General features: G+C 48.1%; 1 protein-coding gene across 1 annotated transcript; it reads left to right on the top strand.

Moving 5' to 3' along the window:
* Window positions 1–12811: 12811 nt before the first annotated feature.
* LOC125513431 (putative HVA22-like protein g) lies at window positions 12812–17765 on the top strand. Its single transcript, XM_048678549.1, has 7 exons — window positions 12812–13159; window positions 14478–14520; window positions 14613–14711; window positions 14797–14853; window positions 14943–15006; window positions 15082–15285; window positions 17009–17765. Exons 2-7 carry the CDS (start codon window positions 14486–14488, stop codon window positions 17414–17416), a joined length of 867 nt encoding a protein of 288 aa, XP_048534506.1. The 5' UTR covers window positions 12812–13159; window positions 14478–14485; the 3' UTR covers window positions 17417–17765.
* Window positions 17766–18044: the final 279 nt, after the last annotated feature.

Below are 18044 nucleotides of genomic sequence, written 5' to 3'. Positions count from 1 at the left end.
CATTTTTGCAAAAAGATGCCCGCACTTGTTCCCTATTTACAAACAACTCCTTGTCTCTCACAATCAGCCTCATCTCCTCCCCACCACATCTAGGAGTAGAAGACCGTGGAAAAATCTGGCGCAATGGCCGCTGCCGGAGCCGTCCACCCCCAATCTTGGTGTTCCATGCAATGCACGGGCATTTACGCACGGGAAATTATGTCGAACAGGGCTAGTTGTAAGCAGGCTAGCTCTACAGCCATGATGATAGTGATTGCAGACGGTGGGGCTGACTATGGTATGCCGAACACGGCGCCTATACTCAGGTGTCATCTCCGGCGCAGGGTCTTGTCACTTCACTGTGAGGAGCAGCACGTAATAATTTGACCAACGGGTAGTACACTGCTAGTACTCCTACTACTACATTGGTAGTACTACTACTAGTACTAGTAGCACCACCGTCTGGATTTAGGAGTACTACCACGTCCATCTGGATTTTAGTATTTGACTAGCAATATCTAGTAATGCATGTCACCAAAAATGTACTACTCCCTCTGTAAATAAATACATGGTGTTTTATTCCTATCGGCGAGAGAACTTAATGTTTTTTGCTACTCCTAACTAGAGTACTAATAGGATTACATGCAATGAACTAAACACTGCATGTCATATTTGGTAGTCTCAAGTCATTGAAAGTATGCACGGCCCACATCTCTCATTGGTTGATATGTCACGAAATAAGAAACAAGGAGGGAGTTAATGCACCGTGCCTAAGTATTTTGGGATTATTTGGTTTTCGTAAGGTGACTTACACAACATTTTTGTTTACATGCATTAACATTTTATTAGTTAAATCAAAGGTCAAAACTTGGCGCAAAATGCAAAGGGGACCAATAAACCAGTAAATATCAAACTTCTCTCGTTTGGCCCCAACTAGAGGTCCGGTAAGATGACTATACTGCACCGGCACGGAGGGAGACGCAGCTTCATTGACTTACGGCAACTGCCTTTGGGTGAATGACACGTGGCCCCAGGGGCTGGCTGGCCCACCTATCATACAGCCAAAGGCAGGTGCAGTAGAGGGCCGAGGAGTAGTACGAAATCCTATGCACCTACGCACGCTAACCAAGGGCTGAGTGATCACTCGAATCGCAAGATCAGTTGACTAGAAGCTACGCTAGACCCAGGGAGGCGATGAGCGCGAGCATCAGCCGGCTGTGCCAGATGGTCCACGACGCCGGCCTGCGGCCCGGCACCGAGGAACGTCTCCAAGTAGTATTGCTTGAGGCCGCCAGGGCGAGGGGCCGCTTGGACGACAGCTTCGTCTCCTTGTTCGACGAGATCCTCGTCGGTTTCCTCGACAAGTTCACCATCGTCAAGAAGCTTGCGGACGACTTTGACGTAAGCCTCTAGCCGATGCGCCCGGGATCTGCGATGCCCGCCACCCTCAACGGCCAATGTGGTAACAACCTCTTCGACGCACTGGTGTCCCTGCGACTGCCCGCCGTTGCGCCGGAGAATGTCCACCTCAGGTCGCGCTCGCTGCGCAGCGCCTGGCGCAGCAAGACACCATCGACATAATCACCCACGTCTACGCGCAAATCGTCCACAAGGACTACTACATGCAAGAGGAGGACGATGGGATGCTGGCCTTCTTGGAGCGCAGGGCAACCTTGGACGGCACTGTTCAGAAGCACGTTGAGCTCGCTGCCAACACCGCTGCTCCTCACACGTCGGTTGGTGACCCAGCGCACTAGGGCGTGAGGATGTCGTTGAACGTTGATGGATCCGTATGTATTTTTATCTTTCCGTCAAATCCATGTAGTAGTATATGATACTACAATAATTATCTTACCTTTCGCATCAACTTCATAATTTTCGTATGTACTCCATGCATGAACGGCGCCAGAACCAAACTTCTCATTACTCTAGGCAAGATCGTTATTTTCTATCTATCGGTCGCGCCATGGAGCAGAACCAAATTTTACAAGTTACGAGTTTAAAAGGAAAAGTCTGCCGTGTTCGCGTCGCACCCCCACACGGTTGGTCCGGCACGCCACTCAAGCGGGAATGCGTGCGGTGTTGCATTTTCACTTACAAGTGGGACCGCAGTTGAGCAAACCGACTATCGACAAACCCCCACCCTGCCCACCGCTCGATGGCTGAGAAAACAGGAGGGAGAAGAGATGGCTGTAGCATGGACTCCAAGAAAATTGGTGTCGGATGGGACTCGTGTGGGTGGCGTGTGCCGTACTGCTAGACGTGAATGCTAGTTATGGCCCATGCCACCCCACTATATCGAGCCTATATCGAGGTACGTAAAAAAATTCCCGCAGTCCGTGCTCAGCCCTCCTCTATCTCTCTTCTCAGCTAGTCAGCGGATGCGCGGAGCCCATCGTCTGTTTGCTCACATGCGGCCCCACATGTCAGTGAAAACGCAAGAGGACCCACTGAACCTGCACATCTTTCACCTCGACGTGCTGGTGATGAAAAACAAATCCAATAAAGATCTTCGGTGGCCGCTTTTGGAGTTACTCAAGAGTAGTAAGATTCTATTTACAGTTTAACCCAAGATGCACATCTCGTGGCTTCAACTACCACTCTATTTTCTTTCATGACACGACCTGGATGCTGGATGTCCCACGTGTCGGCAAAAGGAGGAAGAACCTGACCAAATCTTCGGTTCTGCTCTCGGATTAGACTAGTTGTGCTAACTTAAAATTTTTATTGTGTACTCCCTCCGTTCTAAAATACTTGACTTCCATTTGTCCAAAAATGGATGTACCTATATACTAAGACATGTCTAGATACATATATATTTTGACAAATAGAAGGCATGTATTGTGCAACAGAGGGAGTAGAATGGATGCAAGTTTTTGTATTCGGAAGAAGAGTACATCCATATATTGATAGAATGCAATTTAGTAGATGTTCTATCACTTTTAGCTAGCACAGACGCAAGATCGAGTCTCCGCAGATCAACAATGAATGCATCGATAAGGCACTAATCCAACTTACAGGAGTAGTAAAATGTATTCTTGTGGTTCTTGTTTTCTTTGGTCTTGCTTTTCTAGTCAAAATTATCATTAGAGTTCGTGCAAAATGGAGGTGCATTTGGGGTCGTGCGTTGGAGTTGGCCTTACAAGTGGGACCACAGTTAAGGAAACCGACTATCGGCAAACCCCCACCTCGCCCACCGCGGGATGGCTGAAGTTAGAGAAACGACGAGGTTGAAGAGATTGCTCTAGCACGGACTCCAAGAAATAATATGGTGTCAGATGGATGTCGTGGTAGTGGCGTGTACTATTGTTGATTGGACTCATCCGATAACCTGTTGCAATGCACGTACAATTATGTATTCGGAAAATACTTTTTTGCCTCGTCGCACCACTCACTCAGAGAAGCGACTCGAAAGCCATTCATAAATTTAGTAAGTTTATCACAGGCATATCATTTTATTACATACAACAGGTCATCAACCCACATCGAAAACGAGGATACATTATAAATACTAAAGTTTTCACCACACAACAAATAATAAGCCATGAAATGAACTTCAACTCAACCATTCCGCGGCGTTGGAAACTCTTGCTTTGAACCACAAGTGATTCTCTGGGACGGGCCATCCGTTGTCGATCTGGAGACCAACGCAGGACTAATCATCCAGGCTGAAGCGGCCTATTATATCAGTACCAGGGTAGGGAACCACCCAAATTCCGAGGTATAGACACAGTTGCTTCTCATAAATGTGTCAACAACAGTTGGATCGCCTTTCACCATCATCGGATAGTTTTGTCCAAGGAAGAGCGAGTTTTCTCCAAGACTATCAATTCTGTGCCAGGGAGAAGGAGTTGGCGCTAGCACACTAGTATCCATCCCGAATACCATGCAACGGGTGTTGGAATAGGTCCGGAGAGTGCGACCATGGGAGACACCTGCTTCCTTAGCAGTAACATCATTAGTGGGCAGTATACACACAAGAAGAGGTGATCCATCGGAATTAGTTGCCAGGCGCCACAGAGTATATGGGCGCTGCTCGTGATCATCACCATCGGCATCTCCCCCTTGGTTATAAATTTTTTTAAGTATAGGTGATGGGATATTCACAGGACCTTGGAAACATAAGAAGAAGGTTAATTAGTAAAGGGAAACTTGCTAACCCGCATGCATGTGGATGAAACAATTATAATTACGATGGAAGACAAACATACCGAAACTACTAGGATGCCATGCAAAAACAGTGACACGTGGTGGCAGCAAACACAAGGCCCTCGTATTGAATTGCATCACAGTACTCATCCGTGTACAGAAACTGATTTTTGAGCAATATCCATCGAGTCGAACCACGAAGGACGGCAACAAGCTTGTCGAAGATAGCAACAACTTGATAGTTGTTGTAATTCCAAGAGCGGTTGGGAACTCGACAAATTGCTATCTTCCGTAGAAGACAGTCACCATGATCGTATTTGAACGTGCGTACATTACCGGTGTGCTCAACCTCTGGGCAGTGTGCTGAGATTTTTGGAAGTGGAACCCGGTGATGAGTGTACACATTTACAAGTTCCCACTCGCAGTTGGACCAAATGTAAACAACCCAATCTCCATTTGCGCCCGCCCAAGCCTTGCCCTCAAGCGATGGCATCTTAACATCATACGTATCATTATCAAGCGGCATCAACTTGCACAGGGCGAGGCCTCCGTCGTGCCGGCGCCAGTCATTAGGGTCACGGCGAAGAAGATAGGGGAGATCAAACCGCTCATTGACTCTTGGGTTCCTTGCAATGATGTTATTAGTTGAGTCGAGAATGGGCTTGAACGAACCTGCCATGCTAGTCGAGGTGATGACGTCGCACCGATCAATGAGTTCCTCCACCACATCATCTTTCAGATCGTGGCAAGAATAACGGGGTCGTTTCCGGCCTGTTCCCTCCATGGAGAAGACGATCGAACAATGGCAGAAGAAAGGGTGAAGGGCTGAAGGAAAATGGAGGAGGGAGAGGAAGAGCGTGCGACAGCAGTTCCAAATCGAGAGGGAAAGGCGAAGAGTCGGTGGACGGTTGCGAGTTTGCCACGGTTCATGAAGAGGCGCCCCGGCCTACACGTCCGTTCGAAAATACTCCTACTACTCGCCGTCGTCTCACTGATATGTTGGAACGGGACCACATGTTAACGAAACATGGTATGTAATTTCTCGTGCAAAATGCGATCTGGCCGCGTTGGTCCGAGGTGCCGCGTTAGTTATCGACCTTTATTTCTTTAATGGTGTGCCGATCAGTTTTGAAGCACGACTAACTGGCACTGTACGTGGAGAGGATGACAGCAGGGACCCGCCAAGGTCATGGCAGTACGCAAACAAGTGCCTCCTTATTTCAAGCCAATGAAAAATGTCCCCTCCTAGTGGATTTCTGACATCTGGGTCCCATGCCATTGTCAACGTAGTCAATAAACGAGAGAATTGCACAACGAGCGGCTGACACTAGGGACCCAGCAGCTCGCCCAGTTATTTTTGTTTTGGGTTAATTTGATAAATGCCACTCCAAATCTGGTGTATCCGAGAAATGCCACTGCAATTTCCAAACTTTGAAAAATGCCATTTCATGCCATTTCTAGTGGCATTTTTCGAAGTCTGGAGTGGTATTTTTCAAAGTTTGCAAACTGCAGTGGTGTTTTTCAAAGTTTGCAAAAATTGCAGTGGCATTTTTCAAATTTTGGAAATTGCAGTGGCATTTTTATGAATCGCCATAATTGGAGTGGCATTTATCTAATTTGTTTTTGAGATAGAAGCAGTGTGTCAACTGGGCTGTGTGGGACACTCTGGCCTGTCTATACAGCCTTTTCTTTTATGTTTACCACAGACCAGCCCAGTAGTTTTTTTTTCTTTCTGAAAATGGCTAGCCCAGTTCTTTTGTGATTTGTCAAGTAAGTTGTTTTATCAGGCGTGTTGGGCTGCAAATCTTTCGAGACGAGGAGAGCTTCATTCGGCTGGCCGAGAAAATGGCCTATCAGTAATGAGAAATGGGCTGTACATTTTTAAAACACATCAAACCGGCAATTATTTTCAAATATCTTTTTTTCATTTCGAGATTTTAAATTACATTGATTTTTATGCATGGAAAATTTATTGGATTTTATATTGATATACATTTATTTTAAAATCAGTCTGAATGTGACTCGAAATTTCGGAATTAAAAACAGTTCAGACCGCACCGACATATACAAAATTTCGTATAATTTTTTAACCGTGGCCACAATATGGGCTGTAATGCTAACATAAAGAATATGAGCTCCAAAAAACCCGTAAGAATTAGCAAATGGGCTGTAAATTATTTGAAATAATGGCAGATGGGTTGTATGCTGTTTTCCACAGATTTGAGGCTTTCCACAGATGGCCTGTATACTGTTGCATGTCCATCCAACAGCCGTTGTGCTTCTTCAATCTCTGCTCTTCCTGCTCCAGCCGCTCAAATAAGTGCCGGCGGGACTGCCTGCTCCCTTCCCGCGGCCGGCTGTGCTGCTGCGCAGGCCTCACCGCCCCACCGTACTCCCATCGCTGGCCTAGCCATCCCTCTACTCACCACACCTGCTGTTATTCTCCGGCGACAGTAGACGAACTAGTAAACCCTCGTACGGTCGTACTCCCCTCCGCGTGGGAAACAAAAACAATGGCCGAGTCTTCCCTGCCTCCGTGTCGTTTCCTTCCTAGGCCTCGCCGTCGTCCATCGCCCTGGTGCTCTCGGCGTGGCGTGGTCAGCGTGGTCAACGACCAACATGCATCTGAAGTGAACTGTACGTGGAGAGGCTGACAGCTGGGTCCACGGCCGCACGCAAGGAAATGCCTCCTTATTACACATAAAATAATGATTTCCTTCACCTGACATCTGAGACCCACCGAACGGCCTCTGTATTTCACGAAAAAAATGTTACCGCCGCTGACAGCTCGGACCCACCAGCTATATCTTCACACGCAAGAAAGTGTCTCCTTATTACGCACAAAAAAATGAATACTCCCCCTGCTAGCTGGGACCCAGTATAGTGGGCCTACTAAGTTGACGGGGACGAAGGGCTTTGTCAACTTAGTCAATATGCACGATTCTAGCTCGATTGATCGTACGATGTCCATCCAACGGCCGTAGTGCTTCTTCAACCTCTGGTCTTCTTGCTCCAGCCGCCCAAAGCAGCGCCGGTCGTGCCGCCTGCTCCTGCCTCCCGTGGCCGGCTGTGCTGCCGCGGAGGCCTCACCGCCCCCATACTACTCCCGCCGTTGGCCAGGCCATCCCTCCACTCCACTCACGCACACCCCCTGTTGTTCTGCGGCGACGGCAGCGCAGCCGAACCAGTGAACCCTCGTACTCCTCTCTGCATGGGCATCCACTTCCGCGTCTTCCCCGGCTCCGCGTCGTCCCCTTCCTAGGCCTCGCCGTCGTCCACCGCCCTGGTGCTCTCGGCGCGGCGTGGTCAACGTGGTCAATGTTGGAAATATGCCCTAGAGGCAATAATAAAAGGATTATTATTATATTTCCTTGTTCATGATAATTGTCTTTCATTCATGCTATAATTGTGTTATCCGGAAATCGTAATACATGTGTGAATACATAGACACCAACATGTCCCTAGTAAGCCTCTAGTTGACTAGCTCGTTGATCAACAGATAGTCATGGTTTCCTAACTATGGACATTGGATGTCATTGATAACGAGATCACATCATTAGGAGAATGATGTGATGGACAAGACCCAATCCTAAACATAGCACAAGATCGTATAGTTCGTTTGCTAGAGTTTTTCCAATGTCAAGTATCTTTTCCTTAGACCATGAGATCGTGTAACTCCCGGATACCGTAGGAGTGCTTTGGGTGTACCAAACATCATAACGTAACTAGGTGACTATAAAGGTACATTACAGGTATCTCCGGAAGTGTCTGTTGGGTTGGCACGAATCGAGACTGGGATTTGTCACTCCGTATGACGGAGAGGTATCTCTGGGCCCACTCGGTAATGCATCATCATAATGAGCTCAAAGTGACCAAGTTTCTGGTCACGGGATCATGCATTACGGTACGAGTAAAGTGACTTGCCGGTAACGAGATTGAACGAGGTATTGGGATACCGACGATCGAATCTCGGGCAAGTAACGTACCGATTGACAAAGGGAATTGTATACGGGGTTGCTTGAATCCTCGACATGGTGGTTAATCCGATGAGATCATCGAGGAGCATGTGGGAGCCAACATGGGTATCCAGATCCCGCTGTTGGTTACTGACCGGAGAATCGTCTCGGTCATGTCTACATGTCTCCCGAACCCATAGGGTCTACACACTTAAGGTTCGGTGACGCTAGGGTTGTATAGATATGAGTATGCAGTAATCCGAAAGTTGTTCGGAGTCCCGGATGAGATCCTGGACGTCACGAGGAGTTCCGGAATTGTCCGGAGGTGAAGAATTATATATAGGAAGTGTAGTTTCGGCCATCGGGAAAGTTTCGGGGTCACCGGTATTGTACCGGGACCACCGGATGGGTCCCGGGGGTCCACCGGGTGGGGCCACCCATCCCAGAGGGCCCCATGGGCTGAAGTGGGGAGGGGAACCAGCCCATAGTGGGCTGGTGCGCCCCCCTTGGGCCCCCCATGCGCCTAGGGTTGGGAACCCTAGGGGAGGGGGCGCCTCCACTTGCCTTGGGGGCTACTCCACCCCCTTGACCGCCCCCTAGGAGATCCCATCTCCTAGGGCCGGCGCACCCCCCTATGGGGCCTATATAAAGGGGGGGAGGGAGGGCAGCCGCACCTCAAGCCTTGGCGCCTCCCTCTCCCCTGCTACACCTCTCCCTCTCGCAGAAGCTTGGCGAAGCCCTGCTGCGGTGATTGCTGCATCCACCACCACGCCGTCGTGCTGCTGGATCTTCATCAACCTCTCCTTCCCCCTTGCTGGATCAAGAAGGAGGAGACGTCACGCTGACCGTACGTGTGTTGAACGCGGAGGTGCCGTCCGTTCGGCGCTAGGATCTCCGGTGATTTGGATCACGATGAGTACGACTCCCTCATCCCCGTTCTTTGAACGCTTCCGCTCGCGATCTACAAAGGTATGTAGATGCATCCGATCACTCGTTGCTAGATGAACTCATAGATTTATCTTGGTGAAACGTAGGAAATTTTTTTGTTTTCTGCAACGTTCCCCAACAGTCAAGAAACGACTTCCATCGGACGTGGACTGTACGTGGAGAGGCTGACAGCTGGGTCCACGGCCGCAGCAAGGAAGTGCCTCCTTATTACGTGCAAAATAATTATTCCTCCACCTGACAGCGGGGACCCACAGGACGGGCCACCGTATTTCACAAAAAAACGTTTGCCCCTGACTGCTGGGACCCACCAGCTATATCTTCGCACGCAAGGAAGTGCCTGACAGTCGGGACCCACCTGGTCGAAGCGTACGTAGCGTTGTCATTCTGGTCATGAACGTGTATGTATATATATACTGGTGGATGTAGAGGCGTGCACGTGTCGTAGTAGAGGCGCGCACGTAGCATGTACACGTACGTACAGCGGCCAGGGTGCAAGAAAGAAAATACAGCCACGTATGTGTACATACGGGCCGGGTCTCGAACGCCTACTCGCGCATACGTGCGGCCAGGGCTCATGTACATGGCTGGGTCGGAACGGAGAAACAGCGTCGTCGTCGTGTTCATGAGGAGGCAACAGAATGCGTCGTGTTCATGTGGAGGCAACGGAATGCGTCGTGTTCATCGGGAGGCAACGGAATGCGTCGTGTTCATCGGGAGGGCTTGGACGGAACAGGCGATGGAAACGAGGCCTGGCGTACCGCAGAACGGAGGAAACGTCCTTGTGTTTTACCGGCCACGTTCGAAACGGGATCCTATTGATCGGGAGGGGTCTGACGTATCGCAAAACGGAGGAAACGGACCTCCTACGGTCGAAACGGGGGTCTTGTTCATCGGGAGTGGTGTGGCGTACCGCAAAACGGAGGAAACAGACTTGTGTTGGAGCGCTACGGTCGAAACGGGGGTCCTGTTCATCGGGAGGGGTGTGGCGTACCGCAAAACGGGACTCCACGTGATACTGTTCATCTCCACCATCGACCCCCTCCAGCCTCCACGAGCTATTGTTCATCCACCGTCGACCTCCTCCAGCCTCCACCTCCGACTGTTCATCCACGGGCTCCTGTTCATCCAGCCTCCACCGCGCGCTACTCCACCAGCTACTATTCAACCAGCCCTCTCCATGGGCTCCTGTTCAACCACCCCTCCACGGGATACTGTTCATCCTGCCCTCCACCATCTACTGTTCATCCTGCCCTCCATGGGGTGGTCCTGTTCATCCAGCCCTCCATGGGGTCCTGTTCATCCAGCCCCAACCGGCTCGATCGATTGGGGTCCTGTTCATCCAGAGGCAACACCACGGGGTCCTGTTCATCCACCCCCATCGGGAACTGTTCATCCAAACCCTCCCGCAATGCTCACTGTTCATCCAGAGGCAGTATCGATCGGCTTCAGTTAGCAGCAGTAGCGAAGGAATCGCTCGATCGGGTTCAGTTAACAGCCATCGATCGATCGCTCGGGTTCAGTAACGCGTAGCCTGCAGTGCAATCGCTCGGGTTCAGTTAGAGCCCAACGCCTCGCTCGGGTTCATTTAGAGCCAATGTCTCGCACACACGCGCGTACGTGTACGAGAGAAGCGCGCATCGCTCGGCCCCCGACCTCCCACCATAACCGGGAACTCCCTGAAACCCCCCCCCCTCGCTTCTACCACGGTTTTTCCGTCATGGACGGTCCAAAGAATATCATGCAGCTGCGTCTCCGGCCCGCCCAGGACGAAAAGCCCATTTTCTGTCATGATTTTTTGTCATAGAAGTAGGAGCCCACCACATCTATGATGATACCGGGTTTTGTCACAATTATCGTCATAGAAGTGTCATATGTATGACAGAAAAAAAATTCGTTCGGCCCAAAATGTCACGGATGTGTCTTTTTTTGTAGTGGTTCCATACTTTGTATAGTGCTATGCCACAAAATCTTCTAGTGCTTCAACATGTAGTGGAATTTGTAGTATTCTGCATACATCAACTGGTGAGAACACGCTCTGAATTAGTGCCTCGTCCCACTGACCCGTATGAGGGTCAATTATCTCTTGCACTTTTGACAACATGATTCCACCTCTAGGGGTGATAATCTTCCTTGTTGGACTTGATGGGAGCCATGGATCATCCAAAATGTTAATCTGTGAACCAGTGCCCACTCGCCAAATACATCCCCTCTTGAAAGTTTGTATCCCAGCAACCAAACTTTGCCATGTAAACGAGGAGCCTTTCTCTGGGCAGCTCTCAGAACATTACCATCAGGATAGTATTTTGCACTTAGAACACGTGCACACAAAGAGTCAGGATTCTGGATCAGTCGCCAACACTGCTTTGCTAATATAGCAAGGTTAAAGCTATGAAGGTCTCTAAATCCCATACCTCCCTTCTTCTTCGGAACACGCATCTTCCACCATGCAAACCAATGCATTTTCCTTTTCTCCTCTCCATCACCCCACCAGAAGCTCGATATTTCATCAGTGATTGACTTGCATATCCCTTTTGGTAACTTAAAAACAGACATAGCATAAGATGGAATTGCCTGAGCTACTGCCTTTAAAAGGATTTCTTTACCTTGGACTGATAGAAAATTTAGCTTCCACCCCTTCAATCTCTGACAAACTCTATCAACAAGATGTTGAAAACAGTCACTACGATCAACACCGACAATAGTTGGTAGCCCCAAATACTTGTCAGATAAAGCTTCTGTTAGTATATTCAACATTCCACATACATTCTCCCTTTCATTTACTCTAGTATTAGGACTGAAGAAGATACTGGATTTTGGAGTACTTACACGCTGCCCTGAACTCTCACAATATGTATCTAGGACCCTCTTCAATGTACTTGCATTCTGTACCGTAGCTCTCATGAAGATCAAAGAATCATCCGCAAACAAAAGGTGAGATATCAAGGGGGCATTCCTTGACACCTTTATTTCTTGAATACCACCAACTTCTTCTTCATGAGACAACATGCTTGATAATCCTTCAGAATAGATCAAAAAGAGATAAGGAGATAGGGGATCACCCTGTCTTAGGCCCCTAGTTGGTGTAAATTCGTCTGTCTCTGTATCATTAAATCTGATCTGATATTTGACCAAAGAGACGCACTCCATGATAAGCTCAATCCATTGTGCATGAAACCCCATCCTCATCATCATCCGCCGCATGAATTCCCATTCCACTCTGTCATATGCTTTCAGCATGTCCAGCTTAACCGTAGAAATACCATTTGAGCCATGTGTTCGCTTCTTTATGGAATGAAAGCATTCATAAGCGATCAACACATAATTTATGCCCTCTTTGTAGCTGGAGCGAGCACGATAAATACTCCTAATCTGAGTTCAAAACTGCAACACTTGTTATGAATTGTGGAGTATATTTTTTTCAATACGTTGGAAAATTAAAAAGATGCTGCAACACTTGAGAAGCTTGTCGAAGGGAGAGGGAGAGAGGGGGTTGTCAGACGGGCCGGGATCCCATCCCCTCCTCCCGGCGTGCACATATTCCTTGCCCCTCGCACCCAAACGCAGCACAATTCTTTACTTAACCTCCGCGCGCTCTTATCCACCCGACGCCACCCACTGACACTGCGGCCCACCGCACCCGAGCTAACCCGACTCCGCACGGGTACAAGAGCCGACGCGTGCGCCGCACACCCCCGCAGACCAGAACGGCAAAACGGCACCGCACACCTCCAGGCCGCTTCCACCCACCCTAGCCGACAGCAGCAAGCTAAGCCCAGCAGACAGGTAGGACCAGCCCACCACCGGGCCCATCTATCAGCGTAGCATACGGGTAGGCCCCACCGTGAGCGTGGGACGCTATGCGGCGGTTTCCCCCGGTGATTTCCACGCCCCTTTCTATCCCCAAACCCGAAGGCAAACCCCTCTTTTGAATTCCCTCCCTCCCCTTCCCCTCGGCCGCCTCGCCGCCGACCCGGCCCGGGACGGAGGCCCCCCTCCCCCTCCCTCCCGGAACCTTCTGGAAGCTTCCGCGGCTCCCTCCCCTGCTCCGGCGAGAGCCCGCGTCGCCGCCGCCGCAGCAGCCACCAGCACCTCGCGCTCTCGGCCCGTTGCTTGCAGCGGGAGGAAAGGTATTCGTTCCCCGCCCCGCTTTGCTTCGATTTGGTCCTTCTGCAGGGGCGGCAGCAGCGGCGCCGCCCCCTCCCCGTTTCGTCTCCGCCAGGGGTGCCCTTCTCCCCGCACGCGCTACGGATATGCTGTTAGGTTGTTTCGGGTATGGATTAGGCTGCGGTTGTCGCGTCCCGTGCCCCGTTCGATTCTCCGCGCTGCCGCTGCTGCTCGCGGTGCCGTTCGGGGGCCGCAACCGCGCGGTGCGTGGCGCCCAGGTGTTGCGGGCCCGCTCGCATTTGGAGGGATTTGCGAGTCGGATGTAGCGGTTCCCCTGTGCCGTGTTAATTTTAGTTTCGTGGTAGGTTGAGACTGATCTGGTTGGGTTTCCGCGAGGTGCTTTCGGCTGCTTGTATGAATTGATTTTGTACCTGGTGCCTCCGTAGCCTTGGCGCAGTGGTAAAGCTGCTGCCTTGTGACCATGAGGTCACGGGTTCAAGTCCTGGAAACAGCCTCTTACAGAAATGTAGGGAAAGGCTGCGTACAATAGACCCAAAGTGGTCGGACCCTTCCCCAGACCCTGCGCAAGCGGGAGCTACATGCACTGGGGCTGCCCTGCTTCCCAAGTTCATGTTTAGATTAATCTGGTTGGTCTTCTTCTGAGAGCATAGGCGTACTTTTGGCTGCTCGTCTGAATTGATCCGTATCGGGTGCCTCCATTCAGTTTTATTCCCAGTTCATGTTCAGATTGAGTTGCTTGGCCATTTTCTTAGAGCAGAGGAGGTCTACCTTCTGATATAATATACTAAAGCCGAAATGTAACAGTAAATTGTTTGGTCTGACTGGGAACAAGTAATTGTTTGGATTCCCCCCTATTCTGTGTAGTGTTTGTTGTGAAAAAATCAAACTCTAGCAAAACGGACTCACATGAACTTATGATGCTTGATGTGCCCCCTGTTCTTATCTAGACCCAACTTTAACAGAAGTTTTGTTTGGTCTGGCCAGAATAGGTAGTCGTTAGGTTTCCTCTAGTGTAGCCTCTGTTATAACAAAACCGAACTATAGCAACATGGTTTGGTATCACCTATGAACTTATGGTGCTAGCATGTTTGGATAACGCTTTTAGATGTTCGATGGCTGAAGTAATCAGCAAGATAAAGGCTTAATTTGGCATGCAGTACCTATTTCCATCTTTTTATGTTTTGTTTTGCTGATGTGAAGGAGCTTGTGGAAGGCTATGGCATAATGGCTGCTAGCATGTTGTGATTTGACCCTCATAGGACATTTATCAATGTTGCTTTTGGCAATTGACAACATATGTAATTGTTTTCTGTGGTGTAGGGGTCAAGATGGTTGTTGGATCATTCATTACCAGAGCTTTGATGTAAGCAGGAACCCAGTTCTTATTTAATCACAGAAATGATGTGATTTTCTTGTTTACATTCACAATGTTTCTGTTATTTATCTGTTTTGCAGACTTGTTCTTGGATATGCATATCCGGCTTATGATTGTTACAAGACAGTGGAGCTGAATAGGCCTGAGATTGAGCAGTTGCGGTTCTGGTGTCAGTACTGGTATGTCCTTGACACCATTCCATTTTATTTGGGCTATCATTCTTTGTTTTTGCTTGGTCTCACATGCATGACCATGGTTTTGCAGGATTTTACTTGCAATGCTTACTGTTTTCGAGAGAGTTGGGGATAATTTCATATCATGGTAATGTGACTTATTTGAATTAGGATTTGGGGTGATTACAGTTGGGGGACTTCATCTGCTTGATGGTTGATAGTTCCATTTTCATACAGGTTGCCGATGTATAGTGAAGCAAAGCTGGCTTTTATTGTGTATTTGTGGTATCCTAAGACACAGGTTTGGTTTCCTGCTTTTTGTGTTGCCCTAACATGTTATGTCTTATGGCTTGTCTCTAACAAAGGGTTATTCCAGGGGACTTCATATGTCTATGAGTCGTTCTTCAAGCCGTATATCGCAAAACATGAATCTGAGATTGATCGCAATCTTCTTGAGTTGAGGACAAGGGCTAGTGATATGGCTGTTACTTACTTCCACAAGGTTGCAGACTACAGCCAGTCAAGGTTCCATGAGATCTTGCAATATGTTGCTTCTCAATCACAAAGATCTCGTTCTCAGGTACTTCCAAAACTTTAAAGCTTGCTTGATAGTCTTTTTGTGCTGCTATGATGTCCATTTTAGCAAGAAGTGTAACACTACCCACTATATGATGTACTGAACTTATATAGTTTGTATATGATATAATCTGGTGGCTTGTTCCATAATGGTAGTGCTATTTGGATTTTCTTCTATTTGAGCCCAATGTTGTAGGCTGTAGTAGAATTTTAAATGCTAGGCCATGAATTTATTCACATGTTGTATTGATAACGGTGCATGTATTGCATCCTACCACCACATGTTTCTTTATGTTAAAATGTTCTTAAATTCACATTGATGTCCTGATTTCTAGTGGAAGTTAGAAAAACATGAATAATACCCATTTCTATGTTCCTTTACGCAACACTTCTTTTTACATCCAGCCTCTCATCTCTGATTTTTTTTTGTAGTTACAATTGGAGTTAAATAATACTCCTATGTTTGGGTAAAAGAAATATAGTATGGCGCTCAGAGATCTTATATTGCTCCAAAATTTTGGCATATGCATTTACCTTCCATTTATAATAGAGAGAATATGCATCTAATTTTTCCTAGTTTTGAGAATTTCTGAGAATTATCGATAGGTTGGGAAATTTGCTCTGGTCTTCTAGGAGCACTACTACTGAAGAGTGTTTTCACACCAGATTGTGAAATTCTAGAAATATTTTCCCCTAGTGTTCAGTTGAATATTCTACCTTGCTTGTGTGCACTCTCTGTAAGAATTTGTGTGTATGTCCTGGTTGCACCCTTTGGAAGAATTTGTGTGTCGCACAAGTTCTGCCATGTCATCAACTCATCACCATCTAGTTGCATTATAACACTATCCCTTTTTTCCTTTCATCAGTTAGGACGCAGTTTAGTCAAACCCAATTGTTCTACCAAGTCAAACTGGCTTACGATTGTACCTGGATTTATCAGTATTCAGTAATCTCTGTTGGTACTTGGTAGGAAATGCATTTGTTTCTCTAGTTTATTTTACAGCTTAGGAGCCTGAGTTGTGGTTAATTGTGGCATTTGCGTGGACAAAGTTAGCTAACAATGATTTTGTAGTATCATGTCATTCATCTACCATACTTCTGTACCAATTTTCTTGCAAGAATTATCACAATAGGATTATTCATGGTGTCCTCGACCTCTAGGTTGCTAAGCTCTTATTTGTTTGGGCACACATACAAAAGCAAACTTGTCTAGAATTACCTTGTCATGCTTGATGCTCTACATATCTTGTTGAAGACAGCATAGATATTTGATCGTTTACTGAACTGACAGTGATCAAGTTGGCGACCTACAATTTTGTTTTGCCCCATGCCCCTTGTACTTCTAGCGAAGTTTGATCTATAGTTCCACATAGTTTGTATCACCTTGCATGAATAGCACTTCCTTTCTTGTTACATCCTTTGTTAGAGTTAGTGTCCTGAGAAGCACGTATAATATATAATTTCCATATTGGAATGTGACAACTGCTGCACCATTTCGTCATACCATTTGTTAGGAAGGGTTAGGATTATTCATGTCCAGAAGTTCTGTGTGCATTTTCTGAGAGTGCAGTATGGGCTTTCTGTTTGCAGTTGTAGGATTCAGGGTCAGATGGTTTTTTTGAACTCATTAACTTATGACTTATCTAGTATTGTGTGCTTGTGGGTGGGTGTGTGTCAGTGTCAGCTGTATGTCTCATGTACTTACTTTACGGTCTCTCTCTATACAGGCACAGCAACAGCAGCAGCGTCCACCACCTCCACGGACTCGGATGGCGAATCCTGCACCACCACCTGTTCCTGCACCAACGGCACCACCGATGCCACCACAGCCCGCCCAAGTTCCTCCTACTCCACCAAGGATGCAGGTGCAAGATAAGGGCCCAGTTCCAGTTGCCCCTCCTGGCGCAGTGCCTCCTGTGCAGCAACAAACACCTTCCGGTCCTGGCCCTGTCACCGGCAACAGCCCCCCAAACAGTGAAGACATGCTGGTTGATCAATCTGGGCCATCGACAAGCAACGTGCCACTCCGCCCAACAATGCCTGAAGACGAGGAGACGCTCATCCAGGAGGCTATTCGGTTGACTCGGGGCCGGCTCAGGAGGCGCATGGGTGGATCTGGACCTCCATCCAACTAGCTCTTCTTGCACTTACGATGATGATGGCAGGGGAAATGCTGGGTTGGTCCATCAGGCATGGCTGAATTACCTCGCACAGTTGCGCATGCGCGCTCACGTCCGCCTTGTAAAACGATGAATCCTGGTTCCTGTTGTTTCATAGCCCAGATTGTGTATATAAACCCACCCCACACCAGGGGTAAAAACGCTGGGATGTCAGTGGACCACCAGTTTAGCTAGGCGGTAGCAGAAGATGGTTAAGATGCTCGGTGAAATCGGTTCCAACTTAGTTCTGTCGAAATTCGTTGGTGGTGACTTCGTCTGTACTGGAAAGTGGTTCAAAGGTGAAGTGAAATAATCTTAGGCTGTACTGGGATGATAGAAGCCTGCCTCGCATTAGCACGTTCTGTTGCTGCTACATTTCTTTAGCTGCTTCTCGAGTTTTAGCATTGCATGATGCCAGTAAGAAAATCTATTAGTATATCATTTCCTAGAGCTGTTTTTCTTTCTGAGCCTGCTTCAGCAACAGATGCATTTTATCACCTATATGAGGAAATGCAATTCGGCTCCCGGAAGCACATGCTCCTGCCTCTGAAAAATGAATTTTGAAATGTCAAAAAATTTACGTGTTCTTTGTCACATTCAAATG

Source organism: Triticum urartu, chromosome 6 (genome assembly GCF_003073215.2).
Source record: "Triticum urartu cultivar G1812 chromosome 6, Tu2.1, whole genome shotgun sequence".
Lineage (NCBI taxonomy): Eukaryota > Viridiplantae > Streptophyta > Magnoliopsida > Poales > Poaceae > Triticum > Triticum urartu.
The sequence above is the reverse complement of the archived record's forward strand: the minus strand, read 5'-3'. Positions and strand labels throughout refer to the sequence as shown.